We start from the raw sequence: 16,653 nt of genomic DNA, 5'->3' as shown, positions 1-16,653 counted from the left end.
ATCTTTCAAGCAGGATATAGGCAGCACACAAATAACCCGAGAGCAGTTTTAACTTGTCACTACTATATATAAAAAAAGTTTTATGTTTACATTATTTGAAAAAAAAAAATCACCCTGACAAAATCTAATAGTTCGGTTTTTGATAGAGGTTAGGGAGTTGAGATAGGAAACTTTACCAAACCTTACCATTAGTTGTGGTGGTTCTTGTAGTAATATGAGTAGAAGTGGGTTTAGTAGTAGTTGATGTGGTTGTTCTTATAGTTGTCGATTTTGTTGTGGTGGTAGTTGTAGGGGTGGTTCTTGTAGTTGTTGGTGGTTTTCTGGTGGTAGTTGTAGGGGTGGTTCTTGTAGTTGTTGGTGGTTTTCTGGTGGTAGTTGTAGGGGTGGTTCTTGTAGTTGTTGGTGTTTTTGTGGTGGTAGTTGTAGGGGTGGTTCTTGTAGTTGTTGGTGTTTTTGTGGTGGTAGTTGTAGGGGTGGTTCTTGTAGTTGTCGGTGTTCTGGTGGTGGTAGTAGTAGTGGTGGTTGGTGGAGCTTTCATGGTGGTGGTCTGATCAGAAGAATCTGTGAAAACAGATTTTGTTGCTGTTAATGGAAAGCAAAAGACCCATTTCAGAAAAACAAATCACACATAATAATTCACTTTTTTTCATCGTGGATAGAGTAAGGGAGGGTTATAACCCCTGTTATTTTTTGCCATCTGTGTCCCATCGGGGGGATTTACCTTCTCATCCTGTTCCATAGCTATCCATTCAGTTCTGTTATTGGCACAGCTCTGCCACACAGCATAGTCCTGGGAGGGGAACTACTTTCTGATACAGTTTTGCTTTGATTTAGAGGTCCCAGCCCAATCATGTGAAGAGACAGTGAAATGAGCAGCAGGAGGCTGATGAGTTCATCTCTCTGTCCCTCTGTTCTCCTCCAGTCAAAATGTTCTTTACACTGCATACACTTGATTGGCTCCTTTGCTGCATCTCCTTCCCTGAGCTCTGCTGAACAGGGACTAGAAGAGGCTGAGCCAAGACCAATTCAGATAATGCAGGGAATGCATTAAGGTAAAAAAAAAGGTCTTGGCTTTCAAACCACTTTAAAGAAGTCAGGACAGTGCAAAGCGGGATGTAAATGGAGAAACAGAAAAAGGGCGCACCGACCTAGTGCATTATCGTTTAAAATAATTTATTGAAGAAACAAAAATAGGTATCATACTCACAATGGACATAATAACACAGGCATGTCAAACTGAACAAGATGTATGATCCAAACAACATCTGAGTCCATAGGATGAAACCCTGGATGACCAACTGTCTAACGCGTTTTGAAGACACAACCTCTTCCTCAGAGCCAACCTGAGGTTGTGTCCTCGAAACGCGTTAGCCAGTTGGTCATCCAGGGTTCCATCGTATGGACTCAGATGTTGTTTGGATCATACATCTTGTTCAGTTTGACATGCCTGTGTTAATATGTCCATTGTGAGTATGATACCTGTTTTGTTTCTTCAATAAATTATTTTAAACGATAATGCACTAGGTCGGTGCGCCCTTTTTCTGTTTCTCCATTTGTATCCAGTGTATTTGGACCACCCCGGTCTGTTGAGGGCAGCAAGCAGTGCATGTTCCAGAAAATTCCAGAACATTCCTATTGGGTCTACTGAGTCCTTTCCTAGCGCAGGAGTAAAGTGTTTGTTGTGTTGGATTTGCCAAAGCGGGATGTAATTGGTTACTCAGATGTACTTTATGTTCCACAGTAACCTAACCTATGTTACAGATAATGCATCCTTTTAGTATAAGATCTCACAATAAGTTGGGAACCTACTGCATTTGTACAGGAGATTGATTTTCTTGATATCCAAATAACTTATAAAAGATTTCTGTCCAAATTCAAGACTTCTGTCAGGAACAGCTTCCAGTGTGGGCAAGCCATTTTTAGAAAAAGCCCTCCTGTAGAAAGAAAATAGAAAATAATTTACTGAAATAAAAGTTGCAATAGAACTGTGATAATGCTATACACAAGTATTATTGTTATTATATTTATAAATCAATTTATAAAGCCATTTATGACTCTGCCCCAAATTACATCACCGATCTTGTCACCAAATATCACCCAAACCGTCCTCTCCACTCCTCCCACGACCTCCTGCTCTCTAGTTCCCTTATCTTCTCCTCCCATGCTCGTCTCCAGGACTTCTCCAGAACCTCCCCCATCCTCTGGAACACTCTACCCCAATCTATCAGACTATCGCTTACTCTGCCCACTTTTAGGCGATCTCTGAAAACCTGTCTCTTCAGGGAAGCCTATCCTGCCCTCAGCTAATTACAGAATCTTCTATTCCTCCTATCAGTTCATCCCTCACAGTTACTACCTTTTGTACTGCTAGCCCCTTCTTCTTAGAGTGTAAGCTCCAAGGATCAGGCCCTCCTATCCCTCTTGTATTGAACTTTATTGCTGCTGCATTGTCTTCCTTTATATTGTAAAGCGCTGAGTAAACTGTTGGCGCTACAATATAGCAATTTGTGCTGCTGTTATTGTTATTGTTCTTTGTCTTTGTTCGCACCGATTCACATGTCTTTTGCATATGTTGTGTTTGCACTTGGATGAGGGGCATATGTGTATTCATTTTATATTCAATTCTTGTTTTCATGGTTTATTGTTCATGCACTAAGTAGCACAGCACCCTTTCACTGTTCATTTGTTTTCACAATTTTGAAATATAGTTAGGTGTTTGCGGACACTTTTTTGAGGTTCATTGCAGTCAGGGAGGTAGCGCAGGAGGACCACCTTTAAACTACTCTTGCATGGATTCAGTTTTTCGCCATGCTCGCTCAAGAGCATGGCTGTGTCTCTTGAGACTTCTGGTGTCATCTGTTTGCCAGGGTTGTGACAGGTGAGGCCTGGTTCTGGGTGTAGAGAGAGGTGCGTCCAGGGAGGATGATGGTAAGCTGTTGTAGGCAGATGTGTCCAGGTCTGGGCAGGAAAGGGGTGCAATTTTATCATGAGGGTACTCAGTAGCAGAGTGGAGAAGGTCAGGGCTGAGGTAGTGGAGGTTTCTACGGGTAGCTGTTTGCTGGTTGGAGGCATGAGAGGTAGGAGACAGGGAGAGTGTGAAGCTGATAAAGTTATGATCAGACAGAAGAAAAGGGATGTTGGAGAGGTTAGAGGGAGTGCATAGGTGGGAGAATACAAGGTTGAGGGTGTTGCTATTACAGTGGGTGGTGGATTGTGTCCATTGTGTCAAGTTAAAAGAGGAGGTTAGGTTGGGTAGTTGAGAAGTGGCTGAGGTGTTAACATTGACTGGGTTGTTAAAGTCACCGAGGATTATGGCAGGCACCTCAAAGGAGAGAAACTATGGTAGCCATGCAGAGAAGTCATCAAGAAAGTGTGAAACTGGGTTGGGAGGCAGGTAGAAGACTGCAATCCTCAGACAAACAGGAGAAAAAAATACACTTCAAAAGAGCAGGGGGACAAAGAGGGAGGTGTAGGAAAAACCTGGAATCTGCTTTTTTGGGGAAAGAAGAAGTCGTACTCCACCCCCTTTTCATCCACTGGGTCTGGGTGAGTGAGTCCAGGAGGCCACCATGGGAGAGTACATCTGAGAAGACAGAATCGGATTCCTGGAGCCAGGTTTCGTTAATACCAAGTAGGTTGAGGGAGTGGGAGAGGAAGACGTCATTGACAGTGGAAAGTTTGTTAGAACCAGAGCGGGCATTCCAGAGGGCACATAAGAGGGAGGGCTCGGCACATGGAAGCAGGGGAATTGAGATGAGAGGGTGAGGGTTGCGGCTGCTGCCAGAGAAGGGAGACTTCTGGTTCTCCGGAAGTTAGTAGGAGCAGGAGGGTGAGGGAGGTGAGGTGGGAGTGGGATTTATATGAGGGCAAATGCTGCAGTGATTTTGGAGACATTATGTGGGCTAAGAGAGAGCAGGAGATGATAAGTGCAATGATAATAAGAGGGCAGAAGTGAGGGTGAGGAGGAGTACAGAAGAGAGAGCTTGAGGAGAGAGGGCATTATTGTAAAAAAGAAAGTTAGCAAGAGCATATTGTAGAGTGAGGAGAAATAAAAAAGGAAGGCTGAGGGAAAGAGAGGAATGAGCACTTGCAGACTACTTGGGGTGGAGCACCAATGTTTGTACTTGCCTTAGTTAAAGTGCCATGTTCAAAGTGCCATGCACATAGCGCCCGAATGGCACTTTGTGCAAGGAATGTCCGACCTGTCCGCTCGCCAGCTGTCCCAGGGACTGTACTAAATTTATATTTGGATGGACTGGGGAAGGTTAGGCAATTGTTCAATTAATGCAAGCTCTCTTCTCCCTACGTTTTGGCCAGGGAGAGTGCATGTGATGGAGCATCTGCTTTAGGCCTGCCTGAAGGGGCCTAGATGTGTTAGGCCTGGTGCTATGGATCTTCATTGGAGGCATAATGGAGTCCCATGGAGGATGATTGACTCTCCTGCAGAAGACTGGGAACAGGGTGGAGTCCCATGGAGGTTGGTTGACTCTCCTGCAGAAGATTGGGAACAGGGTGGAGTCCCATGGAGGTTGGTTGACTCTCCTGCAGAAGACTGTGAACAGGGTGGAGTCCCATGGAGGTTGGTTGACTCTCCTGCAGAAGACTGTGAACAGGGTGGAGTCCCATGGAGGTTAGTTGACTCTCCTGCAGAAGATTGGGAACGGGGTGTAAACCCAGAAGATGATCCTACTGGATAGGTCTGCAGGGCTTATAAGCTGGATCTCGGTGATAACGGGGTGGGTGCCTTTCCTGAAGAAAAAGGGTGTTGTTGCTACTGGTGATAATTCCTAAAGAGTTCTAACACAGAAGTATCTTTCACACCTTAAGAGCTCATTTACACTTGCTTCAATTTTACCATACATTAAAGTGCCTAACGCTTCAACATGTTTTTTTAATATGTTTTTGATGCTTCGGTGATGCTTCAGTAGTGCAATTCAGTATTTTTCAGTGATGCTTTTTTGAAGCTTGACAAATGCCTTGTATGTGTTGATTTTTGATTTGTTTAAGGGGGCCCAGTAAAACCCCAGCTTTTTAGTGCCCTTGTTCAGCAGATCCCCTGCTCTGCTGTACCCCCAGCTCTGCAGATGCCCCACTCAGTAGCAGCATCAGCTTTGATGATTCCCCGCTCAGTAGTAACCCCCAGCTCTGCTGATCCCTCGGTCAGTAGTAGTCCCCAGCTTTATGGATCCCCTACTCAATAGTAACCCCCAGCTCTGCTGATCCCCCGCTCAGTAGTAGTCCCCAGCTTTACGGATCCCCCACTCAATAGTAACCCCCAGCTCTGCTGATCCCCCGCTCAGTAGTAGTCCCCAGCTTTATGGATCCCCCACTCAATAGTAACCCCCAGCTCTGCTGATCCCCCGCTCGGTAGTAGTCCCCAGCTTTACGGATCTCCCACTCAATAGTAACCCCCAGCTCTGCTGATCTCCCACTCGGTAGTAGTCCCCAGCTTTATGGATCCCCCACTCAATAGTAACCCCCAGCTCTGCTGATCCTCTGGTTTGCTGATCCTCCTCTCTCTCTGGTCCCCGCTCAGCCCACATTATATTTTTCACACACTGCACACCAAGTTTGACATTGCTAGTTTCTCCTGCTCCAGTCCTTCAGCTCTGCTGATCCTCTGCTGCTCAGTCCTCTCTCTCCAGTCTCTTCTTACCTTCTGCTTTTGCTTTCCCATGTTGCACACCACATGCCGTTTGCTAGTTGCTCCCCTCCAGTCCGGACCCCACTGACCTTCCTGCTGTTCCTCACTACACACCAGATGTGACATTTGCACCAGAAACTCCCAGAATATATACATATGAACCGGACGTGACTGCTGATGACCCATTTCCAATCACTTGTTGGTTTCCAAATACCTGCAATACCTCCTAAGCAAAGCGAAGTTAAAGCTGAATGAAAGTCCCTCAAAAGCTACAAGTGCTACTAGTGAGCTTTGTCATAGACTTCTATGGAGGAGTCTTTGAAGACACTTTGAAGCACCAAGAAATCGACATGTGGTATACTTTTGAAGCACGGAAAACACAAATGTAAACAGGACTGTAAGCTTACCATTTTATTTAGTGACAGGGGCTTTGATTGGCATTCAGAGTGCTTTAAAAAATCCTGTCCAATGCCACAAGCAACAATGAAGCAAGTGTAAAGGAGCCCTAAAGGCTCTTTTCCTGAGAGGTGTGATGTGAAGTAATGGAGTTCTGCAGAAATTCTGAGAACTGCAACCCTTAACCCCATCTCCCATGGACTGTGAGCAATAAAATCCCTTTTTGTTCACCTAAAAGTCCCATCTGTCTACATGTCCCCTAATCCCTAAGTGATCTTCCATGAGGTGAATGTCACATAGGACACATAGGATAACATGCCGGGGATGGACACATAGGATAACATGCCGGGGATGGACACATAGGATAACATGCCGGGGATGGACACATAGGATAATATGCTGGGGATGGACACATAGGATAACATGCTAGGGATGGACACATAGGATAACACGCCGGAGATGGACACATAGGATAACATACTGTGGATGGACACATAGGATAACATGCCGGGGATGGACACATAGGATAACACGCTGGAGATGGACACATAGGATAACATGCTGGGGATAGACACATAGGATAACATGTTGGGGATGGACACATGCTGGGGATGGACACATAGGATAACACGCCGGGGATGGACACATTATTATTATTATTATTATACAGTATTTATAAAGCGCCAATAGTTCGCTCAGCGCTGTACATTACAAAGGGGGACAGAACATGTGACAGAACAATACCAATACAATGCAAAACATGAGGGGATCGAGGGCCCTGCTCTTTCGAGCTTACAATCTAGGAGGGAGGGGGTGGTGGCACAGGAGGAGATAGCTGTGGGGGATGGAGTGGTAGGAAGAGTGGATGGACACATAGGATAACATGCCGGGGATGGACACATAGGATAACATGCCGGGGATGGACACATAGGATAATATGCTGGGGATGGACACATAGGATAACATGCCGGGGATGGACACATAGGATAACATGCTGGGGATGGACACATAGGATAACATGCCGGGGATGGACACATAGGATAACATGCCGGGGATGGACACATAGGATAACATGCCGGGGATGGACACATAGGATAACACGCTGGAGATGGACACATAGGATAACACGCTGGGGATGGACACATAGGATAACATGCCGGGGATGGACACATAGGATAACACGCTGGGGATGGACACATAGGATAACACGCTGGGGATGGACACATAGGATAACATGCCGGGGATGGACACATAGGATAACATGCTGGGGATGGACACACAGGATAACATGCCGGGGATGGACACATAGGATAACATGCCGGGGATGGACACATAGGATAACACGCTGGGGATGGACACATAGGATAACACGCTGGAGATGGAGACACAGGATAACATGCCGGAGATGGACACATAGGATAACATGCCGGGTATAGACACATAGGATAACATGCCGGAAATGGACACATAGGATAACACGCTGGGGATGGACACATAGGATAACACGCTGGGGATGAACACATAGGATAACACGCCGGGGATGGACACATAGGATAACACGCTGGGGATGGACGCATAGGATAACATGCCGGGTATGGACACATAGGATAACTTGCCGGGGATGGACACATAGGATAACATGTTGGGGATGGACACATAGGATAACATGCCGGGATGGACACATAGGATAACACGCCGGGGATGGACACATAGGATAACATGCCGGAGATGGACACATAGGATAACACGCTGGAGATGGACACATAGGATAACATGCCGGGGATGGACACATAGGATAACATGCTGGGGATGGACACATAGGATAACATGCTGGGGATGGACACATAGGATAACATGCTGGGGATGGACACATAGGATAACATGCTGGGGAGTTTACTGGCTGTAGAAAAAAAATGTCAAAAACAGCCGCTGTAAAAATGTCCCGTGTGCATGAGGACTGATGCATAAGCATTTCTAGTAAAGGTCGTCCAGAAACTCACTTGGAGTAATGCATGACGGAGTTGTAGTCGTATGTGGTGAGATCCATGTTCAGGGTATCACCCGTTACAAAATATTCCGAATAGCCTGAAATAAAAACCAAAACAAAATGTTAACACCAGTTTAAAAAAATGACTATAGTTAGTTGTAGTGGGCATGTCATGACGTAAAATCTTTCATTTTCTCATGGAGCCAGCCTTTAATTATAGCACTGTTGGCCATCATCACATGACAGCTCTTTAATTTGGACGATCAGACCACATTTTCCAAGTTTACGGTGGTTTGGCTGTGTGGTCTGAACCTCTTCTAGACAGATGCCTGGAATCTGCTTGCTAACTAAGGACATCCCTAGTGCCTTTCATCTTGGCTAGATAAAATTTCCAGCTGTTGTATGCATTGGCAGGGGTGAACTGACCATTTGGAAACTCGGGCACTGCCCGAGGGCCCGGGTTCAGTAGGGGACCCCATGAGATGTCCCTGGTACCTTTTTCATAGGCTTTTTTGAGTTTGGACTGTTGGGAATACAACAGCATGTACTATATAGTATTGTGTATTAATATCACTTGACCAGTAGATGGCACTGTACACTAAGGTTACTAGTTGTGCATATGTGTAAAACTTGTTGGTTCTCTCTCTTTTCTCTTCCCCTCTCTTCAAAAACCAAGATGTCTGCTGAAATGTGTTCTGTATGTTTGCAACTTAAGCCACACAAGTAAAACAGAGTTCTGCCTCATCACAAGCTACCAGTGTCTTCTCTAACACATAACCAACATGGACAAGGACACAGGGGCCCCATGATCCACTATTGCCCGGGGGCCCCATGAATTGTCAGTCCGCCCTTGTGCATTGGTTCTGAGATGACAAAACAATTAGTCAAAATTATAAAGAAGCATAAAGATCGCATGATCTCTGCTGAAGGTGAGGGTCAGCCTGTCAAAATTGTGATCCACCCCTTCAGCAGAGATCATGTGACCAAGTTCCTAGGCCACTGACATGTCGTCAGCATTGAAAGAAGCTCGAATCGTGATTATCTTCAGAAAAGGTAAGAGTTTTTTGCTCTTGTTTAAGGCTGGCCATACATTATACAATTTTCTTGAGATTTTTGGTTTAGATTTACCTAAAACCATATAATAGGTGGTCAAACCTAACTACACTTTCAATTGTATCCAATTAGGCGGGCTTTTGCACTACATAGTTGAAGGTAAATCTAAAAGAAATTGGGCAGAAATTGGACAGAAAATTGTATAGTGTATGGCCTGCCTTACTTTAGTTTTCATTCCTAGCAGGACAATTAATTTCGAAGAGTAACTCCACTTTTGTTGAGAAAAAAAAAAACATTCCCCTCTGGGTGATCTATTTAAAAAGCAGGGATATTAACAAACTTTGTTACAGATGCCTACCTTTAGTTATCCTAAAGAAATAGCTGTTTGTTAGGCTGGCCATACACTATACAACTTTCTGTCCAATTTCTGGCCAATTTCCTTTAGATTTACCTTCAACTATGTAGTGCAAGAGCCCGCCTAACTGGATACAATTGAAAGTGTTGTTAGGTTTGACCTCCTATTATATGTTTTTTTGGTAAATCTAAACCAAAAATCTCAATAAAATTGTATAATGTATGGCCAGCCTAACGCAGGCCATAGACGGTTTATTTATCGGCTAAATTTTCATCCGAAAAAATAATCGGCCAATATTCGCACCATTAGTGGGGCAATGTCATCGGCCGATTTTCGCGGTTCCTCCTCATTTATTTTTATCGGTCATGCTGGAAAATTAACAAATTTTTGTAATCATTGGTGGCAACAGAAGTTGCCAGAAGTGGCAGGGTCTGCATCCCTCCTAGACGTGATTTTCCTTTAGTATATTACCAAAAATGATATTTTTGTTGCAGGGGATGCCTAAAATCTAATTTGTATTTTTGTGCAGATTTCTGGAAAAATCAGTGAGCCAATCACACAAGCAGGACATGACATGTCTGGGGGGGGGGCATTTTGTACACCATCTGTGTATATTTTTCCTCCAAGTAGCCATAGTGCATTGCATTATAGAGAAAATTACAGATTGAAAATGAAAAGTCATTTTTAAAAACATCTCATAACAATATGACATGCGTGGCAATTGTATACACAATATGATTTTTTTTTTTAATTTCTATTTTTTTTCCCATGAAAGTGGAGGCCCCTTTAAATGTAAATTTAACCACTTCCTGTCCAGACACTTTTACCCCCTTCCTGTCCAGGGCAATTTTCAGCTATCAGCGCTATCATACTTTGAATGACAATTGCACGGTCATGCAACACTGTACCCATATGAATTTTTTACCATTGTTTTGAGACAGATAAAGCTTTACTTTGGTGGTATTTATTCACCACTGGGAGTTTTATTTTTTTTGCTATGTAAATGAAAAAGTCCAAAAATTTTGAAAAAAGGTGTTTTTTTTTATAAAATTTTGCAAATAAATAATATTTCATCATAAATCTTGGCCAAAATGTATTCTGTTTTTTTTAGTAAAAAAAAAATCCAAATTAGTTTATAACCAAAAAGTATAATTTTTAAACATTTTTTTTTACATTTTTATTTTATTTTTTTATATTATTATTTATTTATTTATTTTTTTTTACATACTGTCACCCTAGCAGTACAGTGTCACCATGGTGACACTGTACTACTTGTGGGGGGTGATGAAGATTTATTTATTTTTTTACAGTGATTTCCTTTACACCCATATAGGATGTAAAAGCAATCATTTCTCTTTCTCACTGTCTGCATTCTTGCAGTCATTGAGAAGTACTGAGTGAGCTGTGATTGGTCACAGCTTGTCACATGGTACAAGGCTGTTGTGAATAGCCTTGTACCATGTGACCTCTGTGATCATTCACAGATTTCACACGTAGTAAGCAATGATGTCACAAGTGACATCTTGCTTACTACTTTGCATGTGATCACTATTTGGCCAATCAGTGATCACATGATCAGGACCTCGTACAGAGGTCCCGTCCGATGATCGGTGTTTCACTGTGACCGGAGGACACAGCGGGCACCGGATCGCGGTGCTGCGTGCTCCCAGGGAGCGCGCACAGCTAGAAAAGGCGGGTGCCGTTTATGAACGGCAACCCGCCCCTGGAGTGCCACCGTCCTGCCGTTTATAAACAGTAGGCGGACGGCAAGAGGTTAAAAAATAGATTCCAATTTAGTTTCAGAAAGAATTCAATGCTGACATCCTGCACTGCCCCTTGCTGCCTCTTTCTAAACATGCCACAGCTGAGCTAGCAGAAGGAACTGTGGGGGAGACCTACTGAGGCTAGGTTCACACATATGCAGGTTGTGCTTGACTCGTTTCTGCATTTGCAATTTTGACGCATTTTGTGATGCGGTTTGCGTTTTTTAATTTTTTAAAAATATTTCTTGTTGCTAGGCAGATTTAAAATGCAGATTTTAAAGGCACAGAAAAAACGCAACACATGCTTTCCTGCGTCGTTTCCATTGAAGTCTATAGAGCCAAAAACAGAACTTTTTGCGTTCAAAAAAGTCCCTGACCCTTTCCAAAATGCGCAGCGGGTGAAAACACGGAGATGTGAACGTGGCTCATAGGAAAGAGCAGGGCCCTCGAACCCCTCGTATATCACATTGTATTGGTATTGTTCTGTCACATGTTCTGTCCCCCTCTGTAATGTACAGCGCTGAGCGAACTGTTGGCACTTTATAAATACTGTATAATAATAATAGGAAATCATGTTAAATGGACTGTACTGCTTTTCTGCAAACTTCTGGTGCATATATATATATATATATATATATATATATATATATAATATATATACCGTATTTTCCAGCATATAAGACGACTTTTTACCCGGGGTCGTCTTATACGCCAGTATACGGCATGCTGACACTTTTTAGGGGGGTGGCGCGGTGCCCCTTCCAAGAGACACTAAGTACAGGGGTGGGCAGGGGCTGCTGTTTCTTACCTGGCTCCGGTCCCACGACGATCCGGTCCAGGAAGCGCGGCTGCTCCTTCATTCGGTTCGGCTACTGGATGTTCGCGCGGCTGCTCAGCTCCGCCTCCTCAACGGAGACTGGCCGCCAGGCACACAGGCGGCCAATCACTGGCGAGGAGGCGGAGCCGGGCGGCCCCACGAAAATCGAGTGAAGGAGCGGCCGGTAAGTGTGCCGTACAGAGATGCTGCTGCAGCCACATATGCTGGCTGCAGCAGCACCATACTGGAACAGGGGTCAGCAAGTGTCATTGGTGTCAGTGGGAGGAATAGTGCCCCATCATTGGGGCATTATTCCTCCCACTGACACCAACGATGGGGCACTTTTCCTCTCCCCCACTGACACCAACGATGGGGCACTAATCCCCCCCCCCCACTGACACCAAGGATGGGGCACTATTCCTCCCCCCCCCACTGACACAAATGATGGGGCACTATTCCTCCACCCCCCACTGACACCAATGATGGGACACTATTCCTCCCACTGACACCAATGTTGGGACACTATTCCTCCCACTGACACCAATGATGGGGCACGATTCCTCCCACTGACACCAATGTTGGGACACTATTCCTCCCACTGACACCAATGATGGGGCACGATTCCTCCCACTGACACCAATGATGGGGCACGATTCCTCCCACTGACACCAATGATGGGGCACTATTCCCCCCACTGATACTAATGATGGGGCACTATTCCTCCCACTGATACCAATGATGGGGCACTATTCCTCCCACTGACACCAATGATGGGGTGCTATTCCTCCCGCTGACACCAATGATGGGGCACGATTCGTTGCTCTGACACCAATGATGGGGCACTATTCCTCCTACTAATACCAATGATGGGGCACTATTCCTCTTACTGATACCAATGGTGGGGCACTATTCCTCCCACTGACACCAATGATGGAGCACTATTCCTCCCACTGACACCAATGATGGGGCACTATTCCTCCCACTGATACCAATGATGGGGCACTATTCCTCCCACTGACACCAATGATGGGGCACGATTCTTCCCACTGGTGTGCATTGGAAGAGGGGTAGTCTTATACGGCGAGTATAACCCAAACACTACATTTTAACTGGAAAAGTAGGGGGTCGTCTTATACGCCGGAAAATACGGTATATAGTGCTGTGTACATTGACAGCGCTATATAAGTACTTGAAATAAATAAATAAATAAAATAAAACCTTTACATGGGAGCCAGTCGGTTTCTACCTTCAGCCTGTTCAATTAGGCTTTGACAACAAGGCTTGGTTCACACTGTGTGGGCTGCAGGAACAGATACGTATCCTGCACCTTCAACCCTCCACATCCAAATGGCGCTGCTCTTACAAGACATGCGGGACTGACATTCATTATTAATGGCATCTCCAAGTATCACATGACTGTGGGTGCGAGAACCACAGGAAAACCGCATGTTTTTTTTCTTACCTGTGGCTGCGGTTTCAAAAAAGTAATGAAAGTGTTGATTGGTTGCAAATACAGATTCCAAGAGTTGACCTCCTAAAAAAATGCTATTTGTCTTGGGGTCATATTGATCCAATGGCTTCAGTACTTTTTGAATGCCTCACCTTAAAACAATGCATAATACTTCTTTTATCCAGATTACTTCATTTACGTACCATCTATGATGTTATCCCACAGGACTTTCATATAGTTGTCCCTGTCTTTCCTCACATGTTCGTGGGAGAAACCCAGGGCATGTAGGGTTTCATGGGAGGCGATTCCTGTCAATATACATCCTGACTTAGACAAAGTGATTGACTGTTTACCTCCAGTTCGTCCCACCGAAGACCAACATCTGAAAGGAAAAACTGCAGCTGTAGTTTGACACCTACAAAAGGATGATGGTAGACTGACACCTACAAGATGGTGGTGGACTGACACCGACAAGAAGATGGTGGTGGATTGACACCTACAAGATAATGGTGGTGGATTGACACCTACCATTGGATGGTGGTGGACTGACACCTACAAGAGGATGGTTGTGGACTGACACCTACAAGAGGATGGTTGTGGACTGACACCTACAAGATGATGGTGGTGAACTGACACCTACAAGATGATGGTGGTGAACTGACACCTACAAGATGATGGTGGTGGCCTGACACCTACAAGATGATGGTGGTGGACTGACACCTACAAGATGTTGGTGGTGGACTGACACCTACAAGATGATGGTGCTGGACTGACACCTACAAGAACGATGGTGCTGGACTGACACCTACATGATAATGGTGGCGGACTGACACCTACAAGATGATGGTGGTGGACTGACACCTACAAGATGATGGTGGTGGACTGACACCTACAAGATGATGGTGGTGGACTGACACCTACAAGATGATGGTGGTGGCCTGACACCTACAAGAAGATGGTGTTGTACTGACACCTACATGATAATGGTGGTGGACTGACACCTACAAGATGATGATGATGGACTGACACCTACAAGATGATGGTGGTGGACTTGACACCTACAAGATGATGGTGGTGGACTGACACCTACAAGATGATGGTGGTGGACTGACACCTACAAGATGATGGTGGTGGACTGACACCTACAAGATGATGGTGGTGGACTGACACCTACAAGATGATGGTGGTGGACTGACACCTACAAGACGATGGTGGTGGACTTGAAACCTACAAGATGATGGTGGTGGACTGACACCTACAAGACGATGGTGGTGGACTTGAAACCTACAAGATGATGGTGGTGGACTGACACCTACAAGACGATGGTGGTAGACTGTGACACACTACCAGCAAATCTGTAATAGATATTAGACCTCACTTTCCACAGCTGAACTCAACATGGGGCAAGGAAAGGTATGTTTATGGGAAGGGATAACTGCAATTAATATGAACCTGGATACATGCTATTCATACATACCCTCTCCCGGGCTCATAACTAAGGTAATCTTCCTCTGAAGTTTGCTTGATAAAACTGATGCAAGTGGATCTTTCAATATTCTCCATTGCAGTCTGTATTACTGATGTTTCAAAGTTACCTGTACAAGTTAGAGATGATAATATCATTACTAGTGAACTTTGGTGTTTTCACAGTCTACATACATTCATGTGAGTGTGATCAGCTTAATCTACATTGTACATTTCAGTGCCATTAAGGAAGAGCTTTTGGGTTCCCTCTGGTCTGGCCTATCAAAAGCTGACTAGATATTCTCTTTGAGATCTTGCAGTAGTAAATACCCATGCCTTCAATCAGCCCTTCTTTTAACTGATCCATCAGATATCCTATCTGAGAGCCACCCAACATATGAACCACTGGTCTCAATGTACACACTCGTTGGGAGGCTGTCCCATGAAATGTGTAGACCTACGTGAGTGTCAGTCAAAGCTGATCCCATGAGTGAGGTATTTGAAGGGTCATTTAAAAGAAGGGCTGTAGTGATTGCAAGTCTATGTAATAATGATAGAATATGTCATCATATCCAATACAAATAAAAAGGGCTTTTCAGTTTCTTTTGGCCTCATTCCATTATAGTGTAAGCAGGCTTAAACAGTAACCAGAAACCGGCACTCAAATCTCAAAATGAACAAAAATGTACTTACTGTAATCCTTGGATATAACGTATGGGATATAAACCTTTCCATTGTCGGATTTTGGCCACAGACATCTGCCCTTGGGGCATTTGCTAGCACTCCTTTCAGGGCTGTAGGCGATGTCCATATCCGTAATGATATATTTCCCAGTGAATATTAGTCCTAAAAGGTTAAATACATAGTGCGTGTTACAGGAAGCAGTATTATGTCATTTGAGCGTGATGCAGACCATACACGGGTCGAATTCCAAACTAATTTTCTTTAGAAAATCGGAATTTTTGTGCGTTTTGTAATGCAATGGCGCCACCATTGATTTAGAAATTCAACCAACCAAGCCTTCAATTTCTCATGTTGCTACAGAAAAGAATTTCCGTGGCCAAGAATTTTATTTTCTTTCCAGGTCACACCTTTATATTTCTTGCACAATTCTCCCATCATTGATTCGAAATTCGTTCATTTTTCAAAAAATTTCCAACATACCCGATCACTCAAATTCGATGATCACACGAAAATCGTCTGTTTCTGTGACCCAATAATGGTGCAAAATTCGAACGAAAATTCTTAGAAAAGATTTTCGAAAGAAAATTATTTAGGAATTCGACCCGTGTGTGGCTGGCTTAAGTGCTACCCAGATAATGTTTTAGCCTGGGTTCACACTTGTACGGTGCAGAAAATCACATGCGAATTCTGTGCAGTGCGATTTGAGCTATACATTTTGTATGGCTGAAATCGCACCACATTCGCAGCAAAAAGGTGCAGGGCCATTTTTTTTTTCCGCACTAGAATCAGATCGCATGGGTATTCATACCCATGTGATCTGATTCTGCACATCGCACCGCGTCTTTTGAACTGATTTTGTGGTGTCATTAAGTTAAACTACACAGTGTGTGAATGGGGTACGATTATGATGCGGTGCGTAAATCGCACAGAAACCGGTGCAAATTTCGCACCGCATCAGTGTGAACCCGGGCTTAAAGTGGTTGTAAACCCTTAGCCCTGGTTCACATATATGCGGCCGTGTGGGCCGCGTTTTGCGCTGG

At 44.4% G+C, this 16,653-nt stretch overlaps 1 protein-coding gene across 1 annotated transcript in view; it reads right to left on the bottom strand.

The window, feature by feature from the left end:
* The window catches only part of LOC149455002 (embryonic protein UVS.2-like), a 96,376-nt gene that overhangs the window by 11,491 nt on the left and 68,232 nt on the right, over window positions 1–16,653 (bottom strand). The window contains exons 3-8 of the mRNA XM_089686824.1: window positions 15,623–15,775; window positions 14,943–15,060; window positions 13,669–13,847; window positions 8,041–8,125; window positions 1,810–1,934; window positions 187–582 (exon numbers count right to left, since the gene is read on the bottom strand). Coding sequence (XP_089542950.1) covers window positions 187–582; window positions 1,810–1,934; window positions 8,041–8,125; window positions 13,669–13,847; window positions 14,943–15,060; window positions 15,623–15,775 — 1,056 coding nt within the window. The remainder of the gene's footprint in view (window positions 1–186; window positions 583–1,809; window positions 1,935–8,040; window positions 8,126–13,668; window positions 13,848–14,942; window positions 15,061–15,622; window positions 15,776–16,653) is intronic.

The sequence above is a fragment of the Staurois parvus genome, unplaced genomic scaffold, assembly GCF_062004578.1.
Source record: "Staurois parvus isolate SC_StPar_1 unplaced genomic scaffold, SC_StPar_1.0 ptg000412l, whole genome shotgun sequence".
Classification (NCBI taxonomy): domain Eukaryota; kingdom Metazoa; phylum Chordata; class Amphibia; order Anura; family Ranidae; genus Staurois; species Staurois parvus.
Note: the sequence above shows the minus strand (reverse complement) of the source record. Positions and strands in the feature narration are given on the sequence as shown.